The sequence below is a fragment of the Lagopus leucura genome, unplaced genomic scaffold (genome assembly GCF_019238085.1).
Source record: "Lagopus leucura isolate 7727_CA_CO unplaced genomic scaffold, USGS_WTPT01 Super-Scaffold_100014, whole genome shotgun sequence".
NCBI lineage: Eukaryota > Metazoa > Chordata > Aves > Galliformes > Phasianidae > Lagopus > Lagopus leucura.
In genome coordinates, this window is record NW_024962268.1 from 15069206 (window position 1) to 15084094 (window position 14889).

Consider the following 14889-nt stretch of genomic DNA (forward strand, 5'->3'; position numbering starts at 1 on the left):
ATAAGACATCCTTGGATGTCACTATTTGGAAAAGCACGCTGAATACTAAATGACAAAAAGAAATGCAGGCAATCCAGTACACTCTCACCTTCTTCACAGTGGTGACCTTTAAATCCAAGAGGGCAAAGGCAAATGTACGAGTCTGCCTTGCTTGCAGTGCAGGTACCGCTGTTGATGCAGGATGCCTCGTCACAGATTCCACTGCTGCACTCACCTAAATACAGCACCACAGTAATGATTTATCAGAGAAGTTTGTCAAAGATTTACTTAATTGTTGGTCATTGCAACTAACCAATACAATTTGCTCTCCATCCCAGATTCTTCCCCCATTTGTAAAACTATACATAGTTCAGCCAAAGTAGCTCGCTTTTAGCACTGGCTTTATACTAGACCTTAAAATTAGCAGAAATAAGTCCTCATTAGCAAATCATGACAGTCAAGTCTTTCAATAATTCCCCAGAATACTTTTCTTCCACCCTCATTCCTATCTTTGTTTTCTCTTAAGTGTTAATTGAAAACTGTATAGATCGTTCAGAAACACTGTGATTTGTTTTATTTCAAATACTGTAAGTGCTTCTTTGTTCACTGTAAGTTTGTGCCTTTGTAAGCCTGGGAGGTGTAATGAGCACTGTCCCCCAGGGGTCTGTCTTGGGACCAGTGCTCTTTAACATCTTTATCAATTACATCGATGATGGAATCGAGTGCACTCTCAGCAAGTTTGCTGATGACACCAAGCTGAGTGGTGCAGTTGACACGGTGGAAGGAAGGGATGCCATTCAGAGGGACCTCGAGAGGCTAGAAAGGTGGGCCTGGGTGAACCTGATGAGGTTCAACACAGCAGTGTGCAAGGTTTTGCACTTGGGCTGGAGGAATCCCAGGCATCCGTACAGGCTGGAAAGAGAGGTTCTGGAGAGCAGCCCTGCAGGGAAGGATCTGGGGTCTTGACAGATGAAAAGCTTAACATGAGCCAGCAGTGTGCTGTTGCAGCTCAGAAAGCAAATGGTATCCTGGGCTCCATCAGAAGAGGGGTGGCCAGCAGGGACAGGGAGGTGATTGTTCCCCTCTACTCTGCTCTTGTGAGGCCCCATCTGCAGTACTGTATCCAGGTCTGGAGACCACAGTACAAAAAAGACAGGGAGCTGTTGGAGAGGGACCAGAGGAGAGCCACAAAGATGATCAGGGGGCTGGCACACCTCCCCTATGAAGACAGGCTGAGGGAGCTGGGCTTGTTCAGCCTGGAGAAAAGAAGGCTGCTGGGTGACCTCATTGCAGCCTTTCAGTACCTAAAGGGAGGCTACAGACAGGAGGGGAATCAACTCTTTGAAAGGGTAGATAACAGCAGGACAAGGGGAAATGGTTTTAAGTTGGGAGACAGAAGATTTAGGTTGGATGTCAGGGGGAAGTTCCTTATAGAGAGAGTGGTGAGGTGCTGGAACAGGCTGCCCAGATAGGTTGTGGATGCCCTGTCCCTGGAGGTGTTCAAGGCCAGATTGGATGGGACCCTGGGCAACCTAGTCTGGTATTAAATGTGGAGGTTGGTGGCCCTGCACGTGGCTGGAGTGTTGGAGATTCATGATTCATGATCCTTGAGGTCCCTTCCAACCCTGGTCATTCTGTGATTCTGTGATTCTGGGATATCACCCCTGAGATGACACAGGTGTGCTCAGGCAGTGCTAACAATGCTATCCAATGGTAATATGACATGGACCTAAACGGTCCATGTCATATTGCACTGAGGCCTGAGTGCAGCCCTCACTAGACAGGGTCTAGGGATTCAACCAAGGAGCATAACCGAAGCACACTGGAAGGGAACAAATTCTCCTCCTGTTGCAACAAGACGATTACCTTTCAAAATGGCTGCCCCACACCCAGCTGTGCGATGCTCATTTAGCCATCATTTCCCTTTCTGATTCTCAGTGTTATTACACAACAGAGAATGTTTTGTAATGATGACCTGCACCTTTCCTGAAGGTTCTCCCCAGGCCTATGATGAAGTTCTCAATGGCTACAAGAGCTCTCTGGTCTGAGAGAACTCTCATGTAGTCATCACTTTTTGCAGTGGAAACAGAAATGAGCAGTACCAGATTGGTTTTATGGATGGGAAACTGAGGCAAGATGTGGGACAACTAGAAATTCATCAAGTCTGAGACATGACTAGAAAATTCAAGCAATGCTCGTCTTTATCTGCAGTACTAACAATGCTGGTACTATTTTCAGAAAGACTGAAGTGGAATTTTTAAGTACCAGAAAAGAAAGAAGGCAGCAGCAGTGGTCAGACAAGCTGTAGGCTCTCTGGTTTGAGAGCCAGTTTGAGCTGCAGCAGTCACAGTATGTACTGCCAGGCAGCTCTCACAGCATCATGTGCTGGTGGCTTGTCCTGCACAGGGGCTGGGTGGCCCCTTTCCTGCCTGCCCTTAGTGCTGTGGTCCATAAATCACAGCATTCATGATTTATACACTGTACTAAAGAAAAAGAAACAAAAGGCAGGCTAGCAAAAGCCATCCTTAAACCTCAGTAGAGTTCACTTGAAATTTATTTATTTTAAGCTTAATGTATCATATATTGCTTGCAAATCTCTCCTGGCACAGTATCAAATAAGAGTGTGCAGCCATGTAAGGAAAGTAGGGCCCTATCACTCAGTTTTGAGTCACACATGGCAGATCCAAGCATTTATTTTCAGTGATGTTGATTGTTAATGCAGTAGCACGTGAAGCATTCCTAGATAGGAATGAAACCAGCTGCATCACAAGAGGCAATAGAGATCAGGACTTGGAGAATTTCAGCAGGGCTTTCATCTATCTATATAAATTCCACAGATTCTCACTCTGTCATGAAATTACTGTCTGCTTCCAAAGCCTTATTCTTTTATTATCTATTTCTTAGGCTGCACTATTCTCCTCCTGTGTAGGACAGAAGTTCAGTCATGTTATCTAGAGAATACAGGGTGATTGTTGGCAGGTTTCTCATTAATCACTTGCTTCATGAGAAGCCAAATGCAAAGCTATAGAAGAGAAGAAAGATGACTTTGTGGATGAAGCATGGCAGAGAGCATTCAACAATATGGGACAAATTTCCTGCCTTCATCTCTTGCTTTCTGACCTGGGGGTTACCCTTCCACTTAAACTGATCAGACTAGGATGCCATTAAAGCAAAGATTTTGTTGTTTTCTGATTGTCCATTACATGGATGAAGTAGGGATTACTAAATATATATAGAAGACAGGACTTGTTAATTAACTTCCCTACTTCTCCATCTTTTCTTCTGTGAAGGGGAAATAATGTTATACACCACCCTCCAGAGCTATTGAAAGAATTGATATATATGTATTTTTAATAGTGTGATCCTGGAACTGAAAACAATGGATGGTAAACAGGAAAGCCTATTTGCCTCAACAATAATGGGTTTTCATGGGAAAAGTCCTTTTAATGGCCAAAGCACTGCTTGGATCTGAAATATTGTTGTGTTGCTTTGGAGAAGTGAAATTATGCCTGTAGGCAAAACACATTTTGTTGCGTCCACAGTGCTTTGCACAAACTCAGTATGCATTCTATTGATTTCTGCTGGTGACTGTGTCAGTCAGTGGCATGGAAAGGTAGCCTAGAAGCTGCTGGCAAAAACACTACTGCAGAAATAACTACATCAGAAACAGTGAGTTTCATGCTTGCTTGTGGGAGTAGGCTTTACCATTGTGTTGGACAGCTACATCTACAAGGGTTTGGGGTATATTTGATTGATATTTACATGGACAGTTTGGTAAAAGCCTCCTACAACAGACCCAGCTACAGCAATGCATAAAGCACAGAGAAATATCATGCCAAAAATTAGAATCAGAACTTCCCACTCTCAAACCTATATGACTGCTCAATTTTCCTTCAGGCTAAAAAAAAACCAACAAACTGGTGAGTGGTTTAGCACTGATTAAAGACTGCACACTGTTACACTTACCTACATCAGCACCACTGAGTGCTTTCCCCAAAGGCCAGGGTCTCATATCAATCATTTTCCCATTAATGCTGAGAAACTGAACACAGCCCTGAAATCCACGGTTGGTGCCTGCAGCTCTGACCAGCCAATACACACTGGGGGCACCGCCAACATAGAAGGGAGTCCGGAAGGTAATTTTACTATATTGGCCCTGAAAGGAAAACATAACACAACATAATGTAGAACAGACAAAATACAGGGTAACTTAAGCTACACTGTATGTAATCAATGAAAATTTGTTCCAGTGGATTTACAGGCTGCTCGTTGATGTCCTTTTCATTGCTTATTCCCTTGGTCCATCTATAACTGAAAAACACTTAAAATATGCTACTTTTTGCACCTACATCCATTATGATAACATGAGCTACTTAAAGCAAAATATGAAGGTTGAAAATCACTGTATTCTAACGGAGCTTTCTGGATATCTGTCTTTTGCTGCAATTTCTTCCTTTGCTTTTGCCAACATTACTTGTCTTCTCAACTCAGCCCTGGGGGACACAGACCAATATGGTGCTGCCATTTGGACAGAACTCAGCAAATGCTGAGAGCTGAATAATAATCAAATGAAAAAAGATAACAGCAAACACCAAGACAAAACATAATCTGATACCACTAAAACTTCAGGGGGATTCTGCCCACTTTACCAGCACTAAATTTACTCCTGATCTTTTATTACTTGATCTCAACTTACCTATGGAAACCTACACATACAAGTTTCCTTGCACTACTGCAATGCATAGGAAGGAATGAAAAAAGCCTAAATGGAACCTTTTTGATCATTAATTTAAACCCTCCATAATGTGGGCAACTGAGTCATAATTCTTTTCATAAATCGATCAAAATATTTATTTTGTCTCCTACTCAAAAGCTGTTTCAAAACATCTGTGACCTCTAGAATAAAACATTTAAAATTCCTGCTTTTATTCACAGCTAGATTTTACCTAGTGTGTCCTGAGAGCTGATCACTAGCCCAGACACTTTCTGGACTTTTCAGTCTTGTTCTGCCTCCATGGTATTTATGACAATAAATCCTGTTTCCAGGGGCTACATTTTGCCAGGCTAAGTTAGCCAAGGTTATTGAGTCCATGAGCATATGCTGCACAGTACAGTGCAGAAATACATCAAATGGATCTGGATTTCAGCAGTGAAATAATTCATGGGGAGCCTGTGGTTACAGAGAGTTTGTCTATCCACAGGGTTTCATAGGTTGGCATTTTGCAGAGCTGTGGGCACACCATCCTCCTGCTCTCCTCCACTGATTTGCCAGCTCCAACAGCCTTTGATGTTTTCCTGCACAGGTCTGTCATGTTCCACCTCTTCTGGGTACTTTCAAACCTCTCCAAAGAACAGATCAGATATGACTGCCATTTGTTGACACCAGTCCAGGTAATTTTGACTTGGAAGGGCTGAGGAAGAATCAATGGAGCAATAACATTGTCAGAGCTGCAAGTTCTGGTGGAGAGCTGCAGGAGCAATTGACTATTTTTCTGGTGTATATGCAGTTAGAAAATTGTTGGTCCACTATCAAACTCTTCTGGTGATAGACTCTGTGGACCACAATCCTCCTTCTTTGCATCTCTTCCCCATCAACTTGTCTTGTGTACAGGCAACCACACGCAGTCTCACCAAAATTCTATGCAATAGCATAACTCTCTATTGGACACATCTCCGATTCACTCTGAATTACATTTGCCTTTCGCGTTGCCTTGCAGCACTGGTAACACATAGTGATACATGACACTAAAGTCCTTCTCCTCTGTCATTTTCAGCTGATGAGCACTCTATGTGAAACAGAAGTTCTTGCCATTAGGATCCAAGCACACAGCATTTATGCTGACAAGCTTCATCCCTTCCTATCATTCTAGTTCTTGATATTTTCTTTCTTTCAGAGCCTGCACATGGAAGTGTAAAGCAATAATATACTAGAAGTCCCTTTTTCAGTGCCAGGGATGGCAAGCTAATAGTTCTTATTAAAAGGAAGAGGAAAGACATCCAAACCAATTTGCAATTGTCTTTTTTTTTTTTTTTTCCTCTGTGTCTTTATTTTATTTCTCTTTTCTGATTTGGTAAGAGATGAGAAAATCAAGACAAGACAATTTCCTGCATCATATTTTATCCTAGCAGTCTCATGTGAGACTGTTGGTATTACTTTTAATCAGGGCAGAATGCCTATTTCCATTATAGTGCTTAATAGTATACGTTTATTTATACTCTACTATACAAATCTTGTGTGGCCATATGTATATTGTATATAACTACACACAAACACACATATGAGCAATCTGTTCTGGTTGAGAAAGTGGAAAAGCAGAGACTTGAAAAAGAAACTAACAGAGCCAACAGCTGTAAAACCTGGCAAATTTCTCACAGCAGATTGTTATGAAAGATGAAAGAAGTGCAGGAGTAGGGTGCAGGGCAAGGAGGGAGCATGGCAGGATAACCTGGACGGGATTCAGCATTGGGATATCTATTTACATGAATTCTAGACTACTCATGTAGAAAGGTAATTTGTGCATTGATCCTGATTCACACGAAATGCTCCAAAACTGATGATGGAAAGTGGACCTTTCAAATCTGATCAGATTTCTACTGGCAAGAAAAAAAGTCATAGCAATATTGAGAGAGCCCTAGGTCAAGCTGCAAGATTACCTACCTGAGACTTTCCCGTGACTGGAGCATCATTATCCATCCTGAGCCAGCCATTCAGCCCATCTCTGAAGAGTGTGACACTGTGCCAGTTCCCCAGTTTGATTTTGTTTTCACTTGTTATGACTGCAACTCCAGTGCCGCAGTTATACCTGGTAGTTGTAGACAGAGAGGGCAGGGTGACAATTTCTCAAGAAGCAAATACCGAATATTTTTATACTTCCGAATATTCCCTCCTCTTCTGGGAACATCTCTGTTTCTCAGCACATATTAACAGGCAACAGGAAAATTAGACAGGAGGTCTAAGTATGATTTGTTCCAGATTTCAAATTGTATTATCCTTCATGGAGAAGGTTTTGAAGTTTGCAGCTATATCAAGTGCATTGCAAAGCTTTTTCACAGCTGAAGTTCTTTCAAGATGCATGGTATTACAACCAGAGTTCCTGACATCACAGTAATTTATCTTGGGAATTTTGCTAGTTGCCTGGCAAAAGGTAGCAATGTATTAATAACACCGGGGCTCTGTACAAAACTCAAGTCTTCCAGTGCACACTGACAAGGAGACCTCCACCAGAGTTTCTGTGGAGCTGACCATGCACAGCACATTATCTCTGATTGCTGTTCAATGCAGAAGGTGAACAGAAATAGAGCTTTAACAAGCACCGTTTTGGTTTTCCCCACTTTCTAAGGAGTCAGTCTTCCAAACGAGAAGACCCTTGAGAGACTCCTTCTCACATTTCATATCAGTGGCAATGCAAGAAACTCTCTCCCTCATCATATAAAAAACCTGCATCTTCCATCCAAACAAGGAATATGGAATGAAAGCTCCAGACACCTTGCTGGCCTAATATCCTTTACTGTACTATGTGATCTGCAACTCCTTTTGCTGTGAGGCAAAAACACTGAGTATGCACTGCCCCTAAGAAAACTGATCACTGTACTTTTACACCGAGGTCTGAGTAATATTAGTTCAACAGGGCACATATTCACACACTGACTAAGGATTATAGAGGAAAATATGTAGGAACTGTACAGTGAAGCAATACTATCCATTTTGTGCACTGCATAGGACAGAAAGTCAGGAGAGTTATTTATCATTTAAAGTGTCTCAGGAGGTAGCAGTGTCCTCCTCTCTTTACATCAGACTTAGAGTAAAGATGGGCCTACTGGAAATCATTCTTCTACCTGAACTGGACACTCCGTCGGATGATTGCCAGTGACATAAAATCACCACGGCCATGTTCATTTTCCCCACAATAGAGTAGCAAACCATCTTCTGATTCAGCCTGCAATGACAGCATCAATATGAAAAATCAATAACCAAGCCTCAAAATGACAGATAATTGTACGTAGTACCGGGAGAATTTTCTTCAGAAAAGGAGTTAAATTGTAAAAACATGGTCGATCCATATGAATCCTGACTAAGAAGAGCCTAGCACACATTGTCTTAATGCTTAAATGGTTTAAGAATATCTCTTCCGTAAACAGAATGACACTATCAGATCTACCAACAGCTGTTAAGTGTAGAGACATGAGACTTGCCACACATGAATACACACACCCTTCCTCACACCCTCAGAGAATCAGATGCTTTTCAAGCCAAATAACCTGGGCAGGCAAGATTTATCCGTATCCATATGTGCATAGCAGCAGAAGCCGTGGCTTTTCACAGCCATCCTACAATCTGAGTTGACAAACTGCCAGAAAAGTGTTAGATCACCACACGAGGCAACAGGTCGCTACCGCTCCACAACAGGTTTGTATCTGGGCTGAGATGGTAGCCAGGCTGCCTTGCACAGGATGTAAACGAGAACTCATCTACAAATGCTGCCTTCTCTTCAGACAGCCCTATCAGCTCTGTCCTAATTTGGACAATAATGGACACGAACACTGTATCTAGATTACCCAAGTAGTTTGCACTCCTTGAACATGAAGACAGATCATTAGGGATGAAGCTTACATATAAGCTCAACACAGTTGCATTATGAACTGCACTGAAGAAAAGTTAGTATCCTGCTGTCCACATACAGGACACAGTACGGGATTGGAGCTCGATGATCTTAAGGTCCTCTAATCTAAACCATCCTCTGATGCTATGAATCTATGAATATCAGAATAAGTGAAAAATCCAAAGCACCAAAAAGAACATAGAATTGCTTTAACTTACCCTGAATTCAAGAGTAATTTGAAACGTCTGATAGGAGTTTTTCAGTGGTTCAAATGTAATATATGAGTAGCCATAGAACTGAGGATACTGAATAGTAATATCTGAAAAGTAATGACAGAAGCACATGATTTAGCAATTTTCTACCAACATAAAAACTTATACACATATTTAGCAGTAGGTAACATTAGGGGAAAAGGCAAGGTAGAGCTCCTCCAGAGACAGCCATTAGTCAGCAGCAGTGAACAATCAGTTAACCTACTGTCTCATCATTCCACCACCTGTTACAATTCCTCTACTCTCAAGAAGGCTGGTGAACTTGGAAAAGAGCAAGATACTTTAGGCCAAATACTGCTAAACAGCTTAAATCACTGACTTCAGAAAGTGGAACTTTCTGAATTTCATCTCTGTTTCAGGAAACAGAACCCATCTATTTACTTATCTTCATTTAAGAAACCACCCAATGCAGTGACGACAAATGAATTTTCTGTTTTACAAAAACCTAATTGGGAAATGTACACTGAGCCAGTATCCAGATACATTACTCACTGTTGCTCCATATCTGCCATATCCAGCATCTGGAAAAGTCTTGGGTGATTGCTAGGAGCCCCAAGTGCCTTTCTCCCATCAGCTCAGGGCAGAATGCTCAGGGAGGGATGGGGAGAGGAAAGTTCCTGCATCTCCCATTCCGTGGGTGCAGCAGTAACCTTCCATATTATTCATTGGATGGTGTCATCAGCCCTGGCCATTTACTATCTTATGTCAGACCACCATCTCAGCTTCAGCACAGAAAACAAGAGGGGCATGTCTTACTGCTACATTTGCAGCTAATTTTCCCAAGAAACACAGAGGATAGATGCAGTTTCAGGCCTGAATTTTTGCCACAGATGTAAGCCTAATAAGGTAGGAAGGATGAAGAGTCTTATTCCATTTTGCTGTTTGAATAGTGAGTGGATTTTTCTTGTGTACTTGGAGCTAGATACAGCTCTCACAGCTTCTTTGTTATTAAGGCAAACAAATAAAATACATCTGAGTCTGAGGTGGACAGAACTGGTGCTATAATCCTGAATCAACCAAGTAGTCAGAATTAACTCATGCCCTGATCACAAACAGCCCTGACTGGACCAAAGAGTCACTCAGCTGCTGACTGTAAAGAAAAGTCTGTTTTCATTCAGACTAATATACTATTTAAAAATACTGTCTTCTTTGGAGAATCTCAGTACAAAGCAATATTGATAGATGATGCTACTGCTTACCAGTATAAAGGAACAGAAAACTCCCTTGTGAAAAATGGTGGTTTTGGAATCACATTAACAGACTAACACTACAAGCTGTATACAGTTCAAACACATCCTTGACTTTTCATACTAGATCAAGGCCAAAAATCACATCTGCAGTTGTTCCCTGTGGCTGAGTCACAATGGACTGGTTTCAGAATGAGCTCTGTCTACTCTTGCACTGGGAGGAGAAAATAAAATACTGCAGTGCAAATGTTGCTGATGCATAATGTAGTGCATCAGGAATATTCAGAACGGGCCTGCAGAAAAAAATACATGTCCCTGGTGTTCCTTCTTAGCACGTGGGACCAGCACTATTATCAGTAATAGGACAGATCTTCAGCACCTCCCACATACATCATGAGCAATAAGACGTAAGTCGTGACACTATCCCATGAGAAGGGACAGCATTTCTCCATCAGACTCCTTGTTTATTTTTTTTGTTAGTTACCACTAATTGCAACCGTCTGTTGCAATTTCAAACACCTGCTGTCAAGAGTTTGATACTTGACTGGGAAGCGATGCTTGGGATGCTGTGTAGCAGAGAAGCAGACCTTCCTCACTGAGGGTCAACTGAGCCAGCTTTGGGTCTGGGCAGACCTAAGAGCACCACACAGGTATGTACCTCTTCCCTCCTCCCTGTGCATAGCCTCACCTCTCACTTTGCAGTTTCTGGCATTTCTGGGCCCTTGATCATCAAAGCAACAGACAAATAATTCCAGAGGGGAAAAAAAAACCAGAAGTGACTCACTGCGTGATCAGCTCTTCTCAGGGCTGGCAGAAAGGAGAGGTTTGGCCTCAGCAGAGCAAGAGTCAAAGGGGTATGAATGCCCCAAATGAAAGCTGGAGATACCACGGCTGGACACTGCGAGGCCTAGGTGCCTCTCACTCCCAAATATAGGAGGTAGGATTAATATGCCCCACATAGCTATAGGTGTCTGCATTTGTCTTTCCCAGCTTTATTAAAGACTAATTTCTTCAAACATGGTTAAGGAAAGAGAAAAAATCAAAGGAACTGATGTCTGAACAGAAACATGGAATTTTCTGCTGTCCTTAGGCACCCATTAATCCCAACCTGATACTTCAATAAATGTACTTTTGTTGTTTTACTACACAGCTGCTCCTTGCCTAAGACAAACAAAACTAGAAATCAGCCTCCGTGTGGTCTAAAAACCTGGGCCACAGCCAGGCCCTGCTGCTGCACGTGCCACTCCACAGAAGCCTCAGACATTTGGTTGGCCATCCCTGGGGGGACACCCATTGGGAAGCCATTGAGGAAGCACAGCCCTATGTACTGGCGGACAAGGAGCTCTGCACATAGAAATGTACCTTCTGTGCACATCTCCCCTCCTTTCCCCAAGTTGCAATGGCAACGTGAGCCTCCTCGGTCATAGTCATTGACACAAAAGCTGTCTGCAGAACAGATGGTCTCATCGCAGGAAAGATCAAAGAGGCGTGGGGCAGAGGACATGCTGCCCCTTCTTGTGGCCCTGGCTGTTGTAACCCTGGCCGTGGTGGAAGGTTGTGTGGTGGTGGGAGTGGAAGTGGTGGGCTCCGAAGTGGTTGTAAGGACCCGTGACAACAGCCTGGAGCTAGACCCTGGCGTGACCTTAGTTTCAACCAGAAATTTTCTGTTGCCTCCTTTGATAGCAGGAAGTGGTCTGAGCTAAAGGGAAAGAAGTAAACACAAATTAGTAAAACCTAATTTGGACACTGGCATGACATGAACAATTTCCAAGACACAGATCTGAAGTAACAAATCCATTCTCACTGAAGAAAAAGAAATTATATTATTTTATCTGAGCATATAATATCTATCTGATAAGATCAGACACTTCAAAACGTTAAGACTTAAAAGGAAACAGAAATGTCGAAGTGGAATCTTGATATTTACCTCTTCTATGTAAATGTCATAGTCTGAGTCATCCACATCAAATCCATCATCATCACCAGTGACTGTTTCTGTGATATAACGATGTCCATAACTTCCACTTCCTAACTCTTCAGAACCTGAAAAAACACAACTGGTGTACTCAGTTCATATGCTTTTTTTCTCTTTACATAAAGCAGCTCAGATGTTATCTTCCCTGACATAGAACAGTGAAATAAGAAGCAGATCACAGATGTTCATTCTGTACAGGCAACAAACGTGTCTGCCTGAAGATGGGACAGGCTGCACAAGTGACACACACCCAATTTAAAACAAAACAAGCTAAGACCTTCATGGTCTGGGTTTCCTTAACAAAGCAGGAAAAGCTCCATACTCCCACTGTAAACAGACTTCTATCTATCATTCCTCCAGTCGAATGGCTCCAACCATTTTTTCAGCATGGACCACATTTTAACAGCCATATTCGTTTAAATCAAACCCTTCCTTTTCATAAATACCCCATCACTTGTTCACCCCACTGTCAACCAAATATCCAGAAGAGCTCAGGGTTAAGAATATAAGGTTAAGAATATAAAACATATAGTAAGCAGTGAAACAATGGACATCATACATCAGCTTTCCACAAAATATGCTGAGGTCACTTAAGAACAGCACAGGTAATCCTGGCTTTGCAGAGCCTCTGAAAGGGCTGGCCATGTGTCTTTTGGCAGCCTCAACTTTCCTGTACTTTCCTGCAGGCTAGCAGATCCCTCTCACCACAACAGGCAAAGACACAAAGTCCTGTGGGGCCAGGAGTCTGCAGGAAGGAGAATTGGCAGCCCAGAGATGCCAGAGAGCCACTTAATGGCAGTGAGAGCTTCACTGATACCTCTGAACAACCTGATGCTAAGGTGAAAGATAACAAGGCCCGGCAGGTTTAATGCTATGAAATCGAGTATGTGTGAACCAGACAAAAGCACGTGCCCTGGATGGCTTGCTGGCCACCCCATTGTATGCTCCTGGGGAGCTGCTTATTGGTGGAGTTCACATGGCACACTGACACACAGAAAAAGCAGAAGCAAATGAGGAGAGTTAATGCGGCACACACATTTCCAACCAAGACAGACCAGAATAAAATATGCATAAGCTCAAACTCCACTCAAACTTTTATATCTAATCATATGTAAATAATACAATTTAACTGTATAATTTAACTGTAAGTTGAATTATTCAGCATTGAGTTCTAATAAGGCATGTAAGCAGAGAACTGATAGCTTTGTGGCTGGTAATGAGAAGAGGCAAATTGTACAAAATACAGATTATTTTTGTAGTGACAGTAACTTCACAGGCAAAGGATAACAAGTGGAGAAATAGGCTGCATGTTTTACAAACTGGTCCCAATCCTGCATTCATTATGGAAAAAAAAAAAAAAAAAAGTATTAGCAAAATGTGGCCACAAATTCATATCCCCAGTATTCACCTGATTAGTTACTAAGATTAATTGCCACCTCCAAATAATTTTACTCCAGCAAGGAAGGCAGGCTACTCCTCTTCTATCCATCCATTAATGAATCAGAATCTTATTCTTTGGCAAAAGCAATTTTCTATGACATGTATTTCTACAAAAGAATTTAAGTGTTCCCAAACTTACAAAAGTGTCTTGTGGTTTACTGGAAATTGTACTAATGAAGCAAAGCCCACCAGTAACTCAGCTGTCAGGAGATGCCCCAAGTTGCAGCTCGCTGGAATGCTCTTCCTTTCAATTCAGGTCAGTAATATTACTTCTTGCTTTTAGAATTACACTGTTCATAGTGTTTGTATTTCAGAACAAATTTAGATCTTCTAATAGATGAAACCGTAAATTATCTAAGAGTAACAGAAGTCATAAAACTTAGTTGGGGAAAAAAAAAGAAAAACCAAACATTACTGATCAGCTGTATCACAAAAAATCTAATCTGTATTCAGACTGCAATACACAAACTCAGTTTTACAATTTAGAGGGTATAAACTTTAAAACAAATGCCTGCTATAGTCTAAATTCTGCCACATTTTTTCTCTTCTCAAGCAAGTTTTCTGTTGGCTTAATGCATTCAGTAAGGACTTCAGTAAGGATGGTAGAGATGAAGTGATACAGAGAATTATGTATCTTTATAGTCATTTGTTGGAAAACATTTGGTCCTAGTTTTGCATTCCAATATGTAGACTTGCTCACATGCATTATACGAGATTTTAATGCCACACTGTTTAACACAACTGTAACTCTCTTGAGTGGAGTTATTACTAAATGACATCAATAGCCATCAGAGCACAATTAGACTTGGTAACTTAAACATGGTTCTCCAAGCATAAGGTGTGCCTCTTTCATCTGGCAAAACTAGATGTTCCATGCTTTTCCAGCAGAGGAATGTGGAATACAACATGTACACACTATTTTAAATGAGATAATGATTTCTTTTAAGCTATTTGAATTGGTATAACATTTACGTCCTGGAGAGAGCAAAGAAGGTATGGCTTACTGTGGCTGACAGAAAGGATTGCTTTGAGGCTCTTCTTCAAAGGCCTTCAAAATTTAAGTTTGGCCTCACCAGGAAAAGTGTAAGTTCAGAAAGTGCCCTGATGTCCACAGTTCTCTTAAATGGCCTAACATTCTCTTTCTCACTCTTACAGATCCATCTAAGCTTCAGATGACACATACTACATTACTTTACCTGCCACTGTGTGAGTAGTTTTGGCAACACAGTGAAGACAAAGAAGTTTGCTTCTAACTATGTTTGAATGCATACAGGTGATGAATATTCGCCTAATTGATCAGACACTATCAAACATCCACTGGCTTCTTGGTCACTCTGCTCTGCCTTACATTTGGTATTAGGTGGTTGTGACATGACACTCACACAGGACAGGATGTAACAGAACTACAAAGCAAACAGAAAGCAGAGAATCCAACA

General features: G+C 41.8%; 1 protein-coding gene across 4 annotated transcripts in view; it reads right to left on the reverse strand.

Moving 5' to 3' along the window:
• Positions 1-14889, reverse strand: part of EGFLAM (EGF like, fibronectin type III and laminin G domains) — a 76588-nt gene that overhangs the window by 22520 nt on the left and 39179 nt on the right. For all 4 annotated transcript variants that reach the window (XM_042875390.1, XM_042875391.1, XM_042875389.1 and 1 more), the window contains 7 exons: positions 11966-12081; positions 11401-11737; positions 8798-8898; positions 7816-7916; positions 6638-6782; positions 3946-4135; positions 89-214 (listed from right to left, as the gene is read on the reverse strand). In XM_042875390.1, the coding sequence (XP_042731324.1) occupies positions 89-214; positions 3946-4135; positions 6638-6782; positions 7816-7916; positions 8798-8898; positions 11401-11737; positions 11966-12081 (1116 nt within the window). The remainder of the gene's footprint in view (positions 1-88; positions 215-3945; positions 4136-6637; positions 6783-7815; positions 7917-8797; positions 8899-11400; positions 11738-11965; positions 12082-14889) is intronic.